Here is a 21,884-nt window from a genome sequence, read left to right as displayed (position 1 = left end):
TGATTTCTAAAATGGCCGACCTGATCCAGGGCAGAAGCTATACTGCACCCTTGCCCAGTCATTGCTACAGCTCTCCGCCCCCCTCCACAGGTTTGTTTCGAAGATTAAATGAATTGATGAGTTAAATGAGTTAATAAGTGTGAAGTGCTGACACAGAGTAAACATTCTAATATGAAATTTGACCCAAAGCAAGAATTATCTTTTAAATATTTATTTATTGAGTTAGAAACAAGCTTTTCTACTGTTGGTAGTTAGACTAAGGCTTGGTATTGTTATCTTGCTGGCTTTCAAAGAATGTGTTACTACTTTTAGTCAATGCACAATTAAATTCCTTGCCCACTGCCTCTAGACCTTAGTAGGTCTGAAGGCTAACCTCCCTTTTACTTTAGCTTGCCTGAGGAGTTGAAAAGAAGGGTCACTGCAACAAGTATTCCTTGAGTGATAATTACATGCAGAATGTAATTCCAGGTATTGTGTGAATGTTTACAAAAGAGGACTACCTTGATATTTCTACTGTAGTAAAATGGGTTAGAATAAGTCTCCTAGTTCTATAGTGTTTAAAGCCAGTTCTATACTGTGTATACAGTTGTCCCCTCCTCTTTTCTCTGTTTCTGTCCTAGAGGTCACCCATGGCTTCTTGGAACCCACTGCCACACCACACCTCTTTTCTCTCTTCTTCTTCTTCCTTTTTTTTTTTTTTCTTTTTTAAGATACTATTTATTTGTCAGAGAGAGAGTGTACACACAAGCAAGGGGGAGCAGCAGAGGGAAAGGGAGAAGCAGGCTCCCCAGTGAGCAAGGAACACTATGAAAAACTTGATCCCAGGACCCTGGGATCTTGACCTGTGCCTAAGGCACTAACCAACTGAACCACCCAGGCCTCCTCACACCTCTTTTTTCTTCAGTAGAATAATGGTTGATCACTATTTCTCTACTTCTTCTCCCACACAACTTGGAGATAAGACCATCATAATGTCGTATGTTATATGGTACATTACAGTTTATAGAATAGATCAACTACAAGAACTTGTTTCAATCTTTTTTTTTTCTTCAAGACTTTATTTATTTATTTGACAGACAGAGATCACAAGGAGGCAGAGAGGCAGGCAGAGAGAGAGGAGGAAGCAGGCTCCCTGCTGAGCAGAGAGCCCTATGAGGGGCTTTTGATCCCAGGACCCTGAGATCACGACTTGAGCTGAAGGCAGAGGCCTTAACCCACTGAGCCACCCAGGTGCCCGATTTTGTCTCAATCTTGACAGCACACTGGAAGAAGGGAGGGCAGATGGTGTTTATTTCTCCCATTTTATAGATGAGGAAGGTGAAGTAAGAGACTGACTTGCAGGAGGTCATATGACTGGTGAGTGGCAAACTCAGGCCTGATTGTCCATACAGCATTCTTTCTGCCACATCTCCCTGCACAAAATAAACATGTTCCAAAATCTATACTCATGGAGAGAAGTAAAATTGATAAATATCATGCAATAAAAGAAATCCATTTCTCCATTTAATTTTTTTTTTTTAAAGGTGGCCTGAATTTCTCATAATGATGGGACCTCATCTCATAAGTGATGGACACCAATTTGGTCATCTCAAATCATGTGCTTTGGTGCCAGACTCTGATTAGAATCTGCCGTTAGTAAGTGGCACAGTAATAAGCTATGTGATCTTGGGCAAGGTGCTCAATCTTTTAAAAACTCAGTTGTATGTCATATATAAAATAGAGATGATAATTCCTATGTCACAATGTTACTGTGATGATTACATGAGTTAATGTATATAAAGTGCCTGGTACACAGTAGTGTACAGGGTGGTAGTTATTATTTTTATTAATATTAGTCCAGCTGGTGTACCATATGATCATATTCCCAACAATGGTTAATCACAGGAAAACTGGAAAGCTTAGTAACCTATGGGAATAAAATGTGGTTGGGAAACTCCTTAGGGGCAGGTGTTCCTTCTGTACTAACCAAAAGGTCTTTCACAGCATCTTTTTTGTTCCCACCTTTTTTTTCCACCAGGATGCTGCAAGTGAGAAGCTTTAGGTTTAGGGGAATCTTGGTATCTTTTCAGCCTAACACTGTGTCCTGAATATAGAAGACATTCAATAAATATGTTTGTAATGAAAAGATCCTTTAGGAGATCCTATCTATCTATCTAGACACACACACACACACACACACACACACACACACACACAGCCAAAGAGAATGCATCTGCAATTTACTACTAGTAATTGTATGTAAACTAGTAATTTACTACTAGTAATTGTATGTAAACTAGTAATTGCAGATGCATTCTTGTGACTGTAAGTAAGATAAATACTTAAAAGAATAATTACTGGGTTAAAAGTCATATGCTTTTTTAATTTGGAAAAATAGCTGACCTTCATACATTTGTGCTAATCTCGCTCCACCAGAAGTGTGTGAGATTCTTGCCAATACTGAGTACTGTCAGACTTTTTAATGTTTGCCAGTTCCATGGGTGTTAAATGGTACTGCATGGTTGTTTTGTATTGAATTTCCTTAACAAATAATGAAGTAAAGATCTTTTCATATGAATTTTGGCCATGTGTGAAAAAGGCCTATTCATGTCTTTCCCCATTTTTTGTTTTAACTTGATGGTTTGTCTTTTTCTTATCTAATAATTTGTTGGCTTACATGTCCAAACAATTTTAAAAAATATAGCTAAGCATGCAAGCTATTCCAAATGGGAATATGAACAGACTGTGCCCAAAGGAAATTAACACCCCAAATGCTTCCAAACTTTCTAGAGAATGATATTTTAGACAAATATCAAAGCTTTTAGGTTATAGAGAAGGGAGTGAACCGTCGGTGGATTGGTGAAAGTGTTTTGTAAGAAGTCGGTCTTGAAACAATGGTGGAAAACTGGCCCCAAGTTTCACCCACCTGAAATTGCTTCCCTGAAATCCTGGTGAGGCAAAGAACTCTTTCCCGAGCTGCAATATTCCATGGAAAGACAGAGACTGGAACTTGAGTCGGTCTCCATTAGCAGATGGTGCCCTCCAGGACAAGTTACTTGGAGAGGAGGATAGGTGATCTGTGGTTTAATCCTTCACTGCCATTTCTAACCATATACCCCTAAACACAAATCACATTGAGTGGAAATAATGATTACTCCTGAGGGATATTAGAAAGATCAAATGAGATCATAAATATGAAAGGCCTCTGTAAATATGGGGATATTTGCTAGGCTCTGTGAATTCAGTAACACTGTTCCAGAGTGGGAAGAACTCATTGACCTACAATCTTTAGGCCCTATTCTCTGTGATCTGTTCTGCATACAGGTGCATGATGTCGAACATTAGTTCTCCAAGTGTGCTCTCCAGACTAGCAGCACCAGCCTCTCCTGGAACTTTTTAGAAACGCAAAGTGCTGGCTCCCTCCTCGGAGCTACCAAATCAGAAACTCCAGAGGTAGGGCCCAGCAATCTGTCTTAAAAAGCCTTGTAGTAATTCTAATGTATGCCAATATCAGAATGGTTTGAGAACCACTGGCCTCGTGCAATGTGCAAAGGCTTTAAAGTCAGCAAATGTGTGTTCTAAAATGTTAACTCTCTCACTTGCCAGCTTATGGCATGAGCAAGTTACCAGGCCCCTCTTGGGCTTACAAACTCTCATCTATAAAAGGAGGATGGTATCACGTCCCTCACAATGTTGTTTTGAGAACAAAGTATCCTAGCTATGCTGCTTTTTAGCTCTGTATCCTTTGGCAAATCACTTCTCCTCCTTTCTGCCTCATTTTTCTCATCTAAAAAAGATGGAATGGCAAGAGTTATCACATACGTAGTGTTTTACTCTGTTCCAGCCACTGTCCAAAACCTGTGCATATTTTTATTTTATTTAATTCCGACAGTAAACTTTTTTTTTTTAAAAGATTTTATTTATTTATTTGACAGAGAGAGATCACAAGTAGACAGAGAGGCAGGCAGAGAGAGAGAGAGAGGGAAGCAGGCTCCCTGCTAAGCAGAGAGCCCGATGCGGGACTCGATCCCAGGATCCCGAGATTATGACCTGAGCTGAAGGCAGCGGCCTAACCCACTGAGCCACCCAGGCGCCCCCGGACAGTAAACTTCTTTTGCCATCTCTGTTTTACCATGAGAAAACTGAAGCACAGAGAGGTTAAGTAACAAAGTTACTCACCTCATAAGCTGGGATTCAGACCCAGGCAGGGTGCTGTGAATGTCTTTGCTTTCAATAATGCTTGAAAACTAAGTTATCAATAAACATCTGAAGATGATGGTGAAAAGAGTGCCTGGCACAGAGTAGGTGCTCCATGTATCAGTTCCCTTCCTTTGCCTTGTAGCCTGGCTTCATGGGAGCCTCTGCAGCTTTTCTTATAGTCCTGCTGCCCTCCTGTGTGGTGACCCTCTTTGCAAACCTTCCTCCACCCCCAGGCGGCAATTTTTCCCTATTCACCTCCTTTATGGCCACTGAACAAACCTTACAGAGGCCTGGTGGGATGGAGGAAGACAAAGTGAAGCCACCCTGCTGTCACCACCTCAGCATATTTTTAGAAGAGGGTCTAGGCCAGTCCCTGAAAGGTCATTAGGTCTACCTAATGTGGGACATAGCCTTCAAGCCTCTTTTGCTCTCAAATTTCCAAGAGAATATAAAAACTCTTTTTTCGTTCGGTTTTTTCTTCAGTGTAAAATTTACAGCTGGGAAGTTGAACCCACAAGATTAACAGCAGCATTTTTTTCTTTCATTTTTGTTTTACAAAGACAATAAAGAGCCTGATTGTTTTTCAGTTCAGGGTTTCACTCATTGTTCTTGAAAATTCTGTTTGGTTTTGCTCTCAAGATGGCCTCCCTTACCGGGCATGACTCACTGGTCTAGTGACTCAGAAGTGGCATCAAACAAGACAAGGACTGTGCAGAGCCTTTAAAGGACTTGGTGGCCAGTGGAACCTGTTTGAGCTTTCGCTAAACCCAGCTATTGACAGAGAGCATCATTTTACTTAATGGGTGTTTACAGAGATCCTTGATACCAGTTTCTTTGAAGTGAGGGGTCTGTCAGAGACACTGCTTTGTTTTGGAAAGCTCCAAGGCTTGAGCCCATTCTGGTCCCTCGACTGGTTTGAGGTTTACTGTAGGATGAGACGAGGCTTCGGAGAATTCACCTGACCCTGCTTGGAATGGCCCAGAAGCAGAGGTCAAAGGCTTTTGTAAATATTGTAGCAGGAGGGAAAGTAAAGGTGCTTTTTATTTGAAGAGGACTGCAAACCTCTTTCCACTTAATTAAAAACAACAACAACAACAACAATTAAGGATGGATAGAGATGAACAGATATGTGATAATGCAAATAGAGCAAAACTTGTCAAAGATGTTCACCATGCAATGCCTCCAACTATCCATATGTGTGAAACTTTTCAAAGTTCAATGTTGGGTAAACCGTAGGTACCTCTGGAAATGACCACGTTCTTGGAAACAATTGGCTTCCTTTTTAATTTCCTCGCTCCTCCTAGCCTTAGTCTTTTTTTCCTGGGAAGCCTACTTGATTAAAACTCACCTCCTGGAGTGAGGCTGGCAGGGGTAGCTACTCCTTTATGCCAAGGCCTATACATTCTTTCTGATGTGTAACTCTCACAGCAGCCCTACAAGCTAGTTATTATTTTCTGTAGAAGGTGCGGGGGGGGGGGGGTAAACTTGACCCAGGTCACAAGGTAGTAATATTAGTCTCACAGCATTTATGGAGCCCTCACTTTATGTGTCAGGCTTTGTGCCACGCACTTCACATGTATTAACTTGGTTGAGCCTCACCCAGCCGTAGGAGGTAGGTTCCATTATTGTCTTCGTCTTACAGATCAGGAAGTGTAGACATAGAGAAGTATAGGAGAGGGTCCCAGCTTACCTTAGGGGCCAGGACATAGCAGAGCCCATGTTTGAACCATCTCTCCTGCTTTATGGCCCCTCCCCTACTATTCAAACCCAAGCCTTGGCATTCCTCTACCTAATCAGTAAATCAGCATACCTCTTAGGAACCTCTTGCCCTGAAGCCAGAGGCTTCTTGAGGACAGAATGCTTTCTTCAGCGCTGTGTCATTCCTAGTGCTCAGAGCAGTGCCTGGCACAATGAATATTTATTGAACAAAAGTGCACAAATGGTGGCTTCTTACCACCTACTTCTTTTCTCCTCTCTACCCCCAAAGGTGCTCCTAACTGGGCACATATTGGCCATCCTGGACTTGGTCCTTGGAGATGGAGATGCCTGTTTCTTTGTGGTCTGTGCACCAACATGGCTCCTTTGGTGGCCAGCAAGGAGTTCCAGTGAAGGCAGCTTTTCCTCACTGATCTTGAGTTGGCAAAGAGAAGCATAAAGGTATTATCCACTGCCAAGGAAAGATGGGAACAAAAACCAAATACTTAAGATTTTCCAAAACTTTCAGGGAGTCTTTCAATTGTGGCAGCTAGAAATCAACTCCAGGACCCCTAGTGGCCATGGCAAGCTTTCACTCTACAGCTATATTTGACTCTTGGGCTACAGTAATGACCAGGTGCATGCTAGCAATTAGTTCTCTTAAATGTGCCCAAGTATGTTGATAATTATACCTTACATTTATATAGGGCTTAGTTTGCCAAGTACCACGTCTGTTCTCCCTTTTGATCTTCTGAAAGGCACACACAGGGCAGGTATGATTAGCCCCACTTTATAGATGAGGAAACTGGTGCCAGAGAGGTTGTCACTACTTCCACCACTCAGTTAATAGTGGTAGAGACATGTCTTCGACCCTCTTATCTCAACTCCCACTCCTGCAGATTGTCCATGTCAGTATTGCATTTAACCAAGCAGTTTCTGGGGAATGAGAGCAACAGGTAGGTTTTCTCATTGTTGCTCTTCTTACAGCTTAGTGAGGTCCTGGATTGGGTTGTTGTCTTTTTGGATATCAGTTTACCCATCTATAAAGGGAAATAACCCTCCCTCCCCATCACCTAGAGTACACCAGGAGCAGAGGAGGTGGTGAGGAGTCAGCACTTAAAAAAACATCAGAGTGAAGGTATTTGGAAGGGACTATGATGACCCTGATCCATTGTTTCATAAAATAAATTAAATGTCACTTCCTCTCACCACCTGTTTGAAATGGCATGTCTGTTACTTCATTACCGTGCTTCATTTTTCCTCATGGCATTTATTGCCATTGACTGTATGTTTACATTTGTTTGTTTATGGTCTGTCTGAATACTCTCACCAAAATGTAACAGCCACAAGAACAGGATTTGGTCTGTTTTCTGCACTCCTGAGTCCCTAACAGATGGAATTCTACCTGGCACAAACAACCATTTGTTCAGTGAAGGAATGAAGGAATGAATCTGAGCTATGTAATGATTGAAAGTAAGCTGGAATTGGATGATTGAAAGATTTGCTTGAATTTTCCTTGCCCTCTAAGAGAGGGCTCCCATGGTCTGGCTTCCTCATGCCTGTTTCTGGTTCAGTCTTGACAATCAACTTACGCCCGGATGAAATGAGTTCAGTAATCCGTGTCCATGCAGCAGACATGGGTCACTGTATGCCTCTGTATTGTAACAGCCTGTGAGCAGCTGAGGAGTAGGATTGGACCCCACTACTTAGCATGGAACCTGGGCCACAGAGAAGTAAAAGAAATAATTGTTGAACGAATGAATATGAAAAAGAAAACAAAGCACAGGTCTCTTAATTCTCTCCAAAATTAAGGTCTTCATTTGAGAATAAGCTTGACATATGGCACAGACCTTCCCCTTTGAACCAGAATCAAATCTCTACAGAGCCTAGGAGGCACTAAACATTTGGTTCCCTAATCTAAGAGAAGGCAAGGCAAGCCTAGACTCCAGATCCAGTTCCATGCCATGTTTTGGAATTTGTGTTTACGTCGGCCTTCATCCCCATCCTTTCTGCTCTAGCATAAGCAAAATTATCACCCCGCACACTGACTTGCATGCAATTATCAGAGCTCGGGTGCTCCTGCGTTGAGGGACTTCACCCCTGAGACCGCTGACTTTCTGTGAATGACAAATCAAAAGTCAGGTTTGCAGAATCAGCTGGACTTTCCTGCTCATTTGCAGCAGAGGGAGGAAAGAGAGAATGAAAGATTCTGAAAATAAAGGTAAGGGGCCAACTGCCGAGGGGAGGCCAAAAGATCTAGGGATGAAATGTCACTCAACAGATATGGTTAGTTTGTATTAATGGCCAACTTTAGATTACTGTGTATATCTATTTTTAAAATTCTGGTTATGTAATAAACATGACTCTTTTTTTTTAAAATGACTGGCTTCTGGTTTCCAAATATTGTGTCATTCAATTTTCCATATCCTTGCTACCAAATAGAACAATATTTTTGCAGTCTTCATTTAATCTTGGCTGAATAACACACATTTCCATTTTACAGATATTCTTGTAAGAGCTCCCAGGATTTTGATAATTTTATTTTTGGAGAGTTCACAATAGTTAATTAATATGTAGGTTTTCAATGCATTATTGCAATTGGAATATCTGAAATACTTCGGACTTTTACAGCTTGGGTTTATAAGAAAAATGTGACAGAGAATTCCTTAATGAATGTTAATGCTTTCAGGAGGACCCAATGGAGAGCCATCACTGACCTTCAAAACTGTTTATCTTGCAGATGTGCTCACAGTCAAACTACCCCCACCCCTCTGGCCTCCAGACTCTAGATCCCTGGTTCATTATCACCACCCCCACCCCATTACTCGAATTCGATTTGAGGCAAGGGGAAAGAGAAAAATGGATTTAAATGAAAACTCAGGAAAGGACAGGGCTAGTATTACTAAAATGAGCCAACCAGATTTTTAGTTCAATAGCAGGGATTCTGGGGTTTTAAATTCCGACGCTCCTTAAATTTTCTGCCGCAGTTGAGGGAGGAGCGATAGACCCCAAGGTCTCCGGAGGCTACACGTGTTCCCCGACCCTGTTACCGGAAGGAGCCCTTCCTGCTGCGTCGTTTCTGCTCCAGGTCGGAGTGGCTGTGGAAGGCGCAGAGGGGCCCGGCTCCGGGAAAGCCACCCCCTCCCCGCCCCCCGGAAAGCTCCAGGGCAGCCTCCGCAGCAGAAGACGCCATCTCCGCGCTGCCGTGACCAGCCTCTGCTTCCCGAGCGCTAATTTTAGGGTTTGCCCGCCCCCCTTTTCCCCTCTGGCTTTCGCGGTTCTCACACCGGAGCCGCTGCGCAGCGGTTTGCACCTCACCCTCGCCTCCCTGTGAGCTCCCGGTTAAGGAGGCCCCAGCATTTGCCCTTGGACACTGGGGCTGGGGTGCGCAGGTGGAGGCTGGCACGCAGCAGGTTACTTGCGCCCACCGAGCCTTTCCGAGACACCCTGAGTTAAGTTGTTTGGGTGACCAGGAAGACGAGACAGGCTCCAAGCCTTCTCCTCCCTTTACGCCAGGCCCCCCAGGCTTGGTCTTCCCCTGACCCGTACCCAGCTACTCTCTGGTTTGTTGTAAGATTCCCACCTTGTGATGGTCAGTGATGTTTATTCCACATTAAAAAAGGAACCCCCCCTCCCCCGACAACCAAATCAAACCAAAAAACCAAACCAAAACCAAAAACCACCAGAAAGCCAAGACACTGAAAGCAAAACCCCAAAGCCACAAACAGCCTGATGCCCATATTTTAATCTACTGAACTGTTTGTAATGAAGTCTCCCAAGCAATGCAACTTTCTGTAATTGAGGCTTTAAAAGGGGCAGGGGTAGTTGGTGTTGGTAGTATTAATATCTAATAGGCTCAGGATCATTCACATCCCTGTATTGATCTGTGGTTTTGATGTTTAAATTTTAATTAAGCAGCCTTAGGTGGGGGAAAAGAGCTATGTATACAGGGGCCTGGCAAGTGGAAAGAGGGCCTCTCCACTGCTAAGCCAGCCTCTGGTGAACAAACAAAACCAGCGCCTGTGTAATCCAAAGTATTTAAATGAACTCAGGAGTGTTATTTTTCCCTGTGTTGTTTTCAGTGGCCAGAGAAAGGGTTTGGGGGAAGAAAAAAGAAATTGCTTATATGCCATGTCATGCTAGGCCATGCTCATGTTTTAGAAAAAGTTAAGACTGTCTCAATTGGAGGCTCTGGATGGGGCTAATATTCCCTATTGTTTGCAATTTTACCGCCCAGTTTCTCAGTGTGTCAGCGTGTTTTAAGCTTCAAATCCCTAGCTGCTTTTTGAGGGGAGTTGGTATTTAGAAATTTGTTTCTCTTTGTTTTAGACAGAGCCTTTGGTTGGGAGTCAGGATAGTCACTAATTTATTAGTAACTAAGGACAAGACCCTTTATTCCTTTGGATCTTAGATTCCTTAAAATGGAGAAATGTTAGATGGGATCACTGCCCTTCAGATTGTGGATGGTAAGAAAGTACTGTAGTGGGTCTTGAACAACATTTTAGAGAGAGGACATAGAATAGAAAATGTCGCACACCAGAGCACCTGGTAAGGGTAACCATTGTTTACTTAAACTTCTGTTAGGGGTACTTAGGCTTGTTTATGCATGGCTTGATGTCAGATGTGTTTCTTACTGTGAATCCCAGTCACGGGTTTGAGAAACACTGAAATACAGCATAGCTTAAGTGATATGCATGTCCATTTTGTTTATGTATGAGAACATCAATAGTTTTTCTCAGATTTTCAAAAAGGTCTAAGATTCCCCAAAAGGTTCTGAATGATTGTTTTTCTAAGGTCTTCTAAGACCCTTTCAAGCTGATTTATTAGTGATCGAAGAATCTTTTCAGGGCCAGGAGATGCGTATGTGTTGACAGAGAGCAGTTGAGTATACAATGTGAGGGATATGTGTGTGTGTGTGTGTGTGTGTGTGTGTGTGTGTGTGTGTGTGATGCCTGTGCCCAGCAGTGAGGAGAAGGTGTGACCATGGTAAGCAGATGCGTATGTGTTGACAGAGAGCAGTTGAGTATACAATGTGAGGGATATGTGTGTGTGTGTGTGTGTGTGTGTGTGTGTGTGTGTGTGTGTGTGATGCCTGTGCCCAGCAGTGAGGAGAAGGTGTGACCATGGTAAGCAGATGCGTATGTGTTGACAGAGAGCAGTTGAGTATACAATGTGAGGGATATGTGTGTGTGTGTGTGTGTGTGTGTGTGTGTGTGTGTGTGTGTGTGATGCCTGTGCCCAGCAGTGAGGAGAAGGTGTGACCATGGTAACCAGATGCGTATGTGTTGACAGAGAGCAGTTGAGTATACAATGTGAGGGATATGTGTGTGTGTGTGTGTGTGTGTGTCTGTGTGTGTGTGTGTGTGGTGCCTGTGCCCAGCAGTGAGGAGAAGGTGTGACCATGGTAACCAGACCATGAGAGTTATTTGTAGGTTCCAAAGTACCAGTTGGTGACCTGAATATGAAACATAACTATCTAAAAATTTGATTCTTTATGCTGAAAACCACCACAGAAAAACTGTTAAAATGTTGCAGATTGTTTGGAAGTCAATTCTCCTTGCAAAGACTGAAAATGAGAATCAGATAAAATCTGAGGAAGTTGATGGGGCAAATAAATCATCAGGATATTGGTAGGCAGAAATTGAATATAAGCTACCATCACATGACTAATGTTCAGTAAATGATGAGTTGTGATTTAACAAATGCCTGTCTTTTTCCTCCTTTTGGTGCCTCCTGTCTTAAGACAGTTCAGTGAAGATTTTATTTTATTTTTTAAAGGTTTCACTTATTTGAGAGAGACAGAAAACATGAGTGGGGGGAGGGACAGAGAGAGCCCTCCCCGCCCCCCCCGCCCCCCCCCCCCACCCCGGGGCTTGACTCTGGGGCTGGGAGCTTGACTTGGGCTCCAGGGGCTCAACTTGGGGCTTGACTTGGGGCTTGATTCCAGGACCCTGAGACCATGACCTGAGCCCAAGGCCATTGCTTGACTGACTGAGCCACCCAGGTGCCCCTCAGTGATGCTTTTAAATACAAAAGCTATTGTATAACACTTACCCTGCATATCAAAATGCTTTGCAAACCAGAAAAAAAAATTATGTATAAGGCAACTAAGGAGAAAATCATTGAATGAGTTAATAAGTAGATATTGGCAAACATGACAGCTGATTATAATAACACTGACCATAACTCCTATTTCATGAACAACTAGTATGTGAAAATCCCTTTACATATTGTCACAACACTGTAGGGCAGGGCATATTGTGCATGTAAAGAAATGAATTAAAAATTTTGTATAAGTACACATGGCTAGTGAGTAGCAGAGTCAGGATTCAAACCCAGTTCATTTTACCTCCAAACCATTCACATGGTAGGCCAGGGCTTGAGAATAAGTAGCGTGGTGAAATTGAATAGTTATTAATAAAAATTTCAACATCATCTATTATTAGAAATAATTTACGTATTGTCAAAAGGGAAATGGGAAGCATAGAAATGATGGCTTTTGACTAATTTTCTGGATTGTGTTTATTTGGAAAATAGGCGTTCCAACTCAGCTTGAAAATTTCCTTTTTAGAAAGTTTCTGAGTATTTTGTGTAACAAGGTTTTAAAAGCAGCAATATGAAAGAATAGGAGTGGAGGATGTAAAAATTTGGTTGGAAAATTTTTTTCTACAGAAGTATAGGGCAAAAAGTTCTACACTTGATCTTAGCCAAAAGGCCGAGAAGCGATAGGGGGCAAAAAGTTCTTTTAAACTTTGTTATTTTCCTGTATTTTATCTCAGGAAAACAGGCATGGCATTTTTTTGAACAAATGGAAGTTATATATAGTGACTTAATGTGGTAAAACTAGGTGTGGAGCATTGTCTATGGCAGCAGATCTCAAAAGAATTTGGATTTTCACTGAAAGTTATTACAAAATTTGATTGGGAGTTTGAATATGGACAGATCCAGGCTTTTAGGTACTAAATATTTTTTTTTTTTTTAAAGATTTTATTTATTTATTTGATAGAGATAAATCACAAGAGAGGCAGGCAGAGAGAGAGGAAGGGAAGCAGGCTCTCCGCTGAGCAGAGAGCCCGATGTGGGACTCGATCCCAGGACCCTGAGATCATGACCTGAGCCGAAGGCAGCGGCTTAACCCACTGAGCCACCCAGGCGCCCTTAGGTACTAAATATTAAAAAGACTATGGTGTACATCCCCTAATCTATAATCCAAATATAGTAAGTGGAAGGAAATTAAAAGACATTGTGATTTTTTTTAACCACTATGATTATGTTGAGACTTTTAGAGAAAATTCAAATTCTTTCAAGGATTTTTGTCATTTGCTGCTTGTGACTGGGTAGGTTGGAGAAACGATATGTTGGCTGGGGTGATATGTTAATGGCTGACTGATTTCTTAGTCTTCAGGGCTAGCATGTGATAAAACTGGGTTTTCTGCCTACCTTATTCCAGTGGTTCTCAAAGGTACCGCTTGGGTGAGGGGCAAGGACACACTGGAAATATGTAAGGGGCTCTAGAAGCTTTCTCTGGGCAGAGACCAGAAATGTTGTAGACGTTCTGCAATGTTCCGGACTGTTCCATTCAGTGACAAATTATCTCGTGTCTGGGGCAACTTTCAAATGTTTTGCTGAAGAGGTAAGTGAAAGCTCTATACTTTTCTGAGCCTAGAACACACATTGGTTTTACACTGAAATATATATATACAGTGAAATTTTCAGGATGAGAAATGCTGTGTAAAATGAGGAGAGATCATACTTAATTTTGTTCAGAAATACCACTTACCGAAAGCAACACTGCTTCTATTTGAGAAACCAGTAAAACACACCTGTCTCATTCAGTCATAGAGGTACATGTACCTGACTCCTTTACCATGTTCTCTAATATAGTATTGCTTGAGCATTTGCATATTGAAATCCATATTTTTATTATGACTTTTTTTGCTTCTCTTACATTATAGTTGGTATATTGTATATATTTTTGTTTAGTTTTGTGTGAAGTAGGGTATTTTACCTTTCCATTTCATTTTGAGATACTAAACAGGGAAATACAAAACATTTTCATATTTATAGATATTTGTGTTACTCAGAGTATGCAAAATGACCTCCTTAATGATTTTAAAGAATTTGAGCCAACATTACAACTTTTGGAGATTATATACTCAATTCTGTATTCCAGGTTCATTTAAAAAATTCGAAAAATCTATAGCAATGAAATTGAGGTGAGCATAAACTGCTTTCTTTAAGGCAGAAATACTGGGATGTAGGTATTACAAATCTTCTGAAAAACGATGTCACTGGTAATTGATTTTTATTTATGCTACTGTAACTGGCATTTTAAAATTCCACTCTCTAATTGCTTGTTAGGATATAGAAATAAAGCTGGTTTTTATTTGTTGACCTTATTTCAGGGACCTTGCAAGATTCACTTATTAATTTCAATACTTTTAGATTTTTTTAGGTGGTTAGATTTCTGTGAATAATGACAGGTTTATATCTTCCTTTCCAATCCTTAGACTTTTTATCCCTTGCATTACTGTACTAGCTAGGAACTCTCTCGCAGTGTTAACTAGAAGTGATGGTGAGTGTCCTTATCTTGGTCCTCATCAGAGGAAAAGCTATCAATCTTTGGTCATTAAGTACAATATTTGATGTAGGATTTACATAGGTGCTTTAAAAATCAGATTAAGAAAGTTATGTTCTATTCTTAGTGTGCTAAGCTTTTATCATGAATTTTTTAAAGTTTATTTTTATTTATTTTTTTAAAAGATTTTATTTATTTATTCGACAGAGATCACAAGTAGGCAGAGAGACAGGCAGAGAGATGGGAAGGGAAGCAGGCTCCCGGCCAAGTAGAGAGCCTGATGCGGGGTTTGATCCCAGGAGCCTGGGACCATGACCTGAGCCGAAGGCAGAGGCTTTAACCCACTGAGCCACCCAGGCGCCCTTAAGTTTATTTTTTTAAATTTATTTATTTGAAAGCAAGGGGGGGGGGAGAGAGAGAGAGAGAGAGAACAAGCAGGGAGAAGGGGCAGAGGCAAAGGGGGAAGCAGACTCCCTAGGGAGCAAAGACCCTGATGTGGGGCTGGATCCCAGGACCCTGGAATCATGACCTGAGCCCCAACGCAGATGCTTAACCCACTCAGGTACCCAGGTAGGTGCCCCTTTAGCAAAAGATTTTTGGTATCATGACATCATGATTGTACTATTTTATTTTGTTGATATGAATTACATTGATTTTTTTTTTTTTTTGAGTGTTAACTTTGCTCAACTTAGCTGTGATACGTTATCCTTCGTATAGGTTGTTAGATTTGACTTGCTCATATTTTGTTGAGGAATGTTTTTGTTCACGAGAGAGATTTACCTTTTATTTTCTGTTGTGGGAGTCCCCTTGCCAGATTTGGACATCAAGGTTTTACTGACTTTATAAAACAAGTTTGGAGATATTTCCTCTCTATTCTGTTCTTTGGAATGAAATTGTAAGATTGGAATTATCCTTTTTAAATGTCAGGGATGAATTTACTGCTGAAATTATTTGGGCCTAGAAATTTTGTGTAGGAAGGTTTCAAGAGGTGGATTCATTTATTTTAATAGGTATAGATTTATTCAGATTTTCTATTTCTTTTTATGTTAGTAAGTTGTGTTTTTCTAGGAATTTATCCATTTTATCTGAATTTTCAAACTTATTAGTAAAAGGTTTTCTTTTTATCCTCTTAAGATCTTAATATTGGTAGGTTGTATGGTCTTGTCTCTCTCTCTCTCTTTTTTTTTTTTTTGGTACTATTGGTATCTCTTTTTTTGATGCATATTGCCAAAGCCTTATGAATTTTATTAATCTTTGCAAAGAGCTAGTATTTATGATTTGGCTGTCTTTTCTATTATAAATTTGTTTGAGATCTCATGAGTTCTTTTATCATTATTATTTACTTTTTTTTTTACACTCTTTGATTCCAGTTTTCTTTCTTTCTTTCTTTTTTTAGATTTTATTTATTTATTTGACAGAGAGAGATCACAAGTAGGCAGAGAGACAGGCAGAGGGAGAGGGGGAAGCAGGCTCCCTGCTGAGCGGAGAACCTGATGTGGAGCTGGATCCCAGGACCCTGAGATCATGACCTAAGCTGAAGGCAGAGGCTTAACCCACTGAGCCACCCAGGCGCTCCTGATTCCAGTTTTCTGAAATTTTTTCTAGTTTCTTAAAATAGAAGCTTATATCTCTGATTATTTTTTTTCCAAAAAATATTTTCATTTAAGGATATGAGTTTTCCTCTAAGCAGAGCTTTAGCTGCATCCTGTTAGTTTTGTTCTGTCATATTTTTATTGTCATTTAGTTCAAAATATTTTATAATTTCCATTGTGATTTTTTTATTTTTTGGACACACAGGGTCAGGTAGAAATGAACTACTTTTTAAAAAAAAAGTATTTATTTTAATTCCAGTTAGTTAACATACAGTGTTATATTAGTTTCAGGGGTATAAAATAGTGTTCCAGCAATTCCTTACATCACCTGGTGCTCATCACAAGTGCACTCCTTAATCTCCATCACCTATTTCAGCCATTCCCCCACCCATCTAGAAATGTACTTCTTCATTACTAAGTAGCTGGGGAGTTTCTAGTTTTTCGGGGTTTTTTCCCCCTTGCTATTTGTTTTTAGCTTACTTTTCCTGTGGTCAGAGAACATACTTTGGATGATTTTAGTTCTTTAAAATTTGTTGCAATTGCTTTGGGGCCCTGCATATTGTTAATTGTTTTATATATATATGTGTGTGTGTGTGTAACATGTATGTTACATGTGACATGTGTGACATGTAACATAAATATATATATTTATGTATGTTACATACATAAATGTGTTACCGCTCTCTCTCTATATATATACATATATATATATATATTTTTTTTTTCTTTTTTGAGGCTGATTGGACCTTTATTTTTAAAGTAGGCTCCATACCTAGTGTGGGGCTTAAACTCACAACCCTGAGATCAAGAGTTGCATGCTTTACTGACTGAGCTAGCCAGGTGCCTGCCCCTTACACGGCTGCTGGAAAAGAATGTGCATACTGAGATTATTTGGTTCCATCTTCTATATATGTCAAGTATATCACTTTTTAAGATCTTGTAGCTCAGATCTTATATATCCTTACTGTCCCATTATGACTTTGTATTTGCCTGTTTCTCTTTTTATATTGGCTAACTTTTGCTTTATTTAACTTTGAGGCTATGATTTTTCGATGCATACCACATATATTTAGAATTGCTATATCTTTTTTTTTTTTTTCTTTTTTTTTTTAAAAGATTGTATTTATTTGACAGACAGAGATCACAAGTAGGCAGAGAAACAGGCAGAGAGAGGAGGAAGCAGGCTTCCTGCTGAGCGGAGAGCCAGATGTGGGGCTCGATCCCAGGATCCTGGAATCATGACCTGAGCCGAAGGCAGAGGCCTTAACCCACTGAGCCACCCAGGCGCCCCTAGAATTGCTATATCTTTATTGTGAAATGTCTCTCATATCTAGTAATGCTTCCTATCTTAAAGTCTACCTTTCTTTTTTTTAATATTTTATTAATTTGACAGAGAGAAATCACAACTAGGCAGAGAGGCAGGCAGAGAGAGAGGAGGAAGCAGGCTCCCCGCGGAGTAGAAAGCCCCATGCAGGGTTTGATCCCAGGACTCTGGGATCATGACCTGAGCCGAAGGCAGAGGCTTTAACCCACTGAGCCACCCAGGCACCCCAAAGTCTACCTTTCTAATATTAACGGACCCATACCAGCTTTCTTGGGGCTCATACATACATGGTATATCTTTTTCCATCTTTATACTTCAGTTTAATTTTGCTTTTATGTTTAATCCATATCTTCTGTAAGTAGCATATAAAAGAACTTACAAAAAATCCAGTCTGACAGTTTAGTCTTTAGTTCAAGTGTTTAAAGTTCAAGTGTTTAACTTATTTGTGGAGCATAACAAATGACATGGAGGACATTGGGAGATGGAGAGGAGAAGGAAGTTGAGGGAAATTGGAAGGGGAGGCGAACCATGAGAGACTATGGACTCTGAAAAACAATCTGAGAGTTTTGAAGGGGTGGGGGGGTGGGAGGTTGGGGAACCAAGTGGTGGGTAATAGGGAGGGCACGTATTGCATGGAGCACTGGGTGTTGTGCAAAAACAATGAATACTGTTACGCTGAAAAAATAAATAAATTAATTTAAAAAAAAGTTCAAGTGTTTAAAGCATTTTTAGTTAATTAATTTTAAAATTAATTTTTAATTAATTAATTAATTTAAAAAAGATTTTATATATTTATTTGTGAGTGAGAGAGAGAATGAGAGGCGAGAAGGTCAGAGGGAGAAGCAGAGGGAGAAGCAGAGCTGGGAGCCTGAAGACGGACTCAATCCCAGACTCGCAGATGATGACCTGAGCTGAAGGCAGTTGCTTAACCAACTGAGCCACCCAGGCGCCAGTGCTTTTTTAATATAAAAAGCATTTTCTGTTAAGGTCTACAGGTACCATGTTACTGTTTCCTATCTGTGTCCACCTACTTTACCATTTTTTTTCTTCTTTGCTTTTTTTTTAATTAATCAAGCATTATTTTTAAGTTTCCCTTTTTCCTCTCTACTAGGATGTTACACATTTGTTTTCATTTTACTTTTTGTGTGTATGTGATTGGTCCAGTGCTGCATTTACATAATCACTTTCCAGACAAGTTAGGCTCTGAGAATACTTTAATTCTATTTACCCCGCCTTTCCTTCGCAATGCCCCCTCCCCTTCTGCCTCTTGTTGTGTTATTAGAATTCATTTAAGTTATATATTTAATTCCTCATGAGACCCTGATATTATTGTTTTTCACAATCAGTCTCCATCCACTTAGATTTACTCACATATTTACTCTAGTCATTGCTTTTCATTATTTCCATTCATTCCCCCTGGGATCTTCTGCATAAAAAAACAAAGCAAAACAAAACAACAACAAAAGAACTTCTTTTAGTATTTCTTGTAATGCCTATCTGACATGAAAGAATATTCTTAGTTTTTTGGTCTGGAAATGATTAGTTTCGCCTTTGTTTTTGAAGATAATTTCATTGGATTCATAGAATTCTGGGGAGGAAGATCCCCCCCCCCCATTACTTTAATGATGCCATTCCATTGTCACTAGCTTTCTTCCTTTCTTGGAAAGTTAGCTGTTAGTTTTATTGTTCCTGTTTGATGTTGCATCTTTTTTCTCTGGCGGTTTTTAAAGACATTTCTTGGGGTGACTGGATGGCTCAGTCAACCAACTGCTATCCATTGTTATCATGATCTCAGGGTGCTGGGATAAAGCTCCATGTCAGGTTCCCTGCTCAGTGGGGAGTCTTTTGCTTCTCCCCGCCCCCCCCAATGCTTATTTGCTTGCTCTCTTTCAAGCAAATGAATAAAATCTTTAAAAAAAAAACTTTTCTTTATATATTTGGTTTTTAGCAGTTTTTCTAGGTGTGATTTTCCTTGTGTTTATCCTGCTTGAGGCTTTCAGACCTTCTTAAATCTGTGTGGCTTAATATTTTTTTTAATTCTCATAATTCTCTGCCATTATCTTTTCAAATATTGTTTTTGCTTTGTTCTTTTCTCTCTTTTTTGGGATTCTAATTACTTATATGTTGAAACTTTTTACTCTGTTCCATACATGTCCAGTTTTATTATCTGTATTCTTAGTCTTCATTTCTCTTTTCCATTTTGATTATATTTTGCTATTGTAGGGCTCTCTAGCTCTTTGCTGTGTATTATTACACAATCTGTTAACTTAATATCATTTTGTAATTTTCAGCTTTCAAATTTTTATTAGATTATTTTAAATAATAGACTCTCAAGAAAACAAAAAAACCCCAAAAAAGACAAAAAGCCAAACCCAGGGGCCCTGGGTGGCTCAGTCAGTTGAGTGACCAGCTCTTGGTTTTGGCTCAGGTTATGATCTTAGGGTCATGTGATAGAGTCCCGTGTTCGGCTCCATGCTTTAGCACTGAGTCTGCTCTGCACTTTCTCTTTTTCTGCCTCTGTGCCTCCCCCTGTTCTCTCTCTCTCTCAAATAAATAAATCTTTTAAAGAAATAGATTTTCCATCTTACCTATTTCTTCAAATACATTAATCGCAATCATTTTAAAGACCATACTTATTAATTCCTATGTATGGGTCATTTGTGAATCTGTTTATATTTTCTGTTTTTCTTCTTGGTTCTCTTTCTTCATTTGCCTGACAGTTTTTTATTAAATGTCCAGTATTGTGTATGAAGGTGCTCTGGATGATATCTTCTCCTTTATGAGTACATTTACCCTATTCTTTGCCTACGGGAGAAAGGAGATCACCTCAGTCTAATCAGGCTTTCAGCCTAATTAAGTGTGTTTTGCAGACTTTTAAGATTTGGTCTGTTTCTGGGTTCTCCCAATCCTAGGCCCACAGGAGTACTGATTGAGAGAACCTTAGATGTTTTCCTCAGCAGGTCCTAAACTCCAATTTTTATCTTCCTAATACTGTGAGTCCACAGAATACTCTGAAAAAAATGCTTATTCTGCCTTTCATCTCCTCGCCTTCTGAGCCTCTTACCCCGTGTGGCTCAGTTAGCCATACTTCAAGGAGACGCTCATGTCAGGTTCTCTTCTTTGAGCTTCTCCAGGATGTGACTTTTCAGTCCTGAATTCCTTTTTGTCACTGCAGCCCCAGAAGGATGTCTGAAGTTCTCCAGGCTTCTCTGCCTCTTAGCTGCCCTCTGCCTGGCTGCTCAACTTCTTGCCCCATGCCAAGAACTGGCAAATACCCTACTGAGCAAAATGGGCTTTCAGAATGCTGGGCTTACCTCAGTGAGCCTCCTATCCCCCCAAGATCTGGATCCTCAAATCTCGACTGATTAGTAGCTTTCCTGTTGCTTCAAACAGGTGTTTTGGATTTTACCTGGCTTTCTGACTGCCTTCAGCAGAACTGTGGGTCTGCTGCATACCACTCTGTTATAGCTGAAAGTTGAAGCAGACCATGTTTGTTTTGTTTCATTTTAATGGAGGCTCTGTTAAAAAAAAATGAAAGCAACAGAGCAAAGAAACTTCCAAGATATCAATGACATTACAAACATCTTATACAAATAATAAAGGGTGTGTGCAGTTGACTTCTAGCTGCTGTTTCTTGCTTTTTAAAAACATGTCAGTATCTTCTTTCCCCATATGTTCTCTGAAATATGTATACATTTTTGTGTTGCCTTGTTCCAGAGAATAGGTATCTTAAAAGACTTTTTCATTTTCCTGAGTCTGTTTTTTTCCAAATGTTTAGTAGTTTTGTGACTTTATGATTTGAAATTTTCCAACTCTTACCTCCCAAGTTCCCTATGATTCTAAAATTCACAAAATAATTGGAGTGATTGTATTATCATTAAGTTTTAGAAAGCTTGATTCGAACCTTTTACTGTAGCTGAGTAGGTGTTTTTTTCAGTGTCCTTGTCAGGGTTACATGTGCTGGTCTCACCCATGAGCTTCACCTCACTGCCTGTGCCTTCGGTCTCTCAAATTCAAGATCAGTTCGCTTGTTCATCTCGTATTTTTTGAGCACTTGTGCAATAGACTCTCCTTCCTTCTCAAATACACATTTTTGCAGTTCTAGGAATTAGGTCAGAGCAATAAATAGCTCTCCTCAAATGTGGCATAAAACTGAAGGTTGACTGAGTGACTGAGTGATTGGTGCATTACCCATTTGTGTTTTTTATGTTTCTCCAAATTTCCTATTAAAATCAAACTAGCTAGGGGTGCCTAGGTAGCTCAGTTGGTTAAGTGTCTGACTCCTGATTTTGACTCAGGTCATGATCTCAGGGTTGTGAGGTTGAGCCCTGTGTTGGGCTCTGTGCTGGGTGTGGAGCCTACTTAAGAGTCTCTCTCTCCTTCTGACCTGTACCCTTCCCTCCTCAAAAAAAAAAAAAAAAAATCAAACAAGCTAGCATTCATTTTTCAGTCTTCAGATGGGTTTCCCTACTCCAGTGCTGGTAATGTTCTATTACTTGATTTGGCTCCTGTTTTT

General features: G+C 40.2%; 1 protein-coding gene and 1 pseudogene across 3 annotated transcripts in view; one reads left to right on the top strand and one right to left on the bottom strand.

Moving 5' to 3' along the window:
• Window positions 1–21,884, top strand: part of DNAJC6 (DnaJ heat shock protein family (Hsp40) member C6) — a 148,321-nt gene that overhangs the window by 1,690 nt on the left and 124,747 nt on the right. Inside the window, exon 1 of one of the 3 annotated variants that reach the window (XM_046018758.1) lies at window positions 7,898–8,095. The exons of the other annotated variants lie outside the window; for them this stretch is intronic. Within the exon in view, the coding sequence (XP_045874714.1) occupies window positions 8,074–8,095 (22 nt within the window). The 5' untranslated portion in view covers window positions 7,898–8,073. Of the gene's footprint in view, window positions 1–7,897; window positions 8,096–21,884 lie in introns of those variants that run through there. 3 annotated transcript variants of the gene reach the window in all.
• LOC123927689 lies at window positions 12,500–12,601 on the bottom strand (annotated as a pseudogene).

Source organism: Meles meles, chromosome 1 (genome assembly GCF_922984935.1).
Source record: "Meles meles chromosome 1, mMelMel3.1 paternal haplotype, whole genome shotgun sequence".
Classification (NCBI taxonomy): domain Eukaryota; kingdom Metazoa; phylum Chordata; class Mammalia; order Carnivora; family Mustelidae; genus Meles; species Meles meles.
Note: the sequence above shows the minus strand (reverse complement) of the source record. Positions and strands in the feature narration are given on the sequence as shown.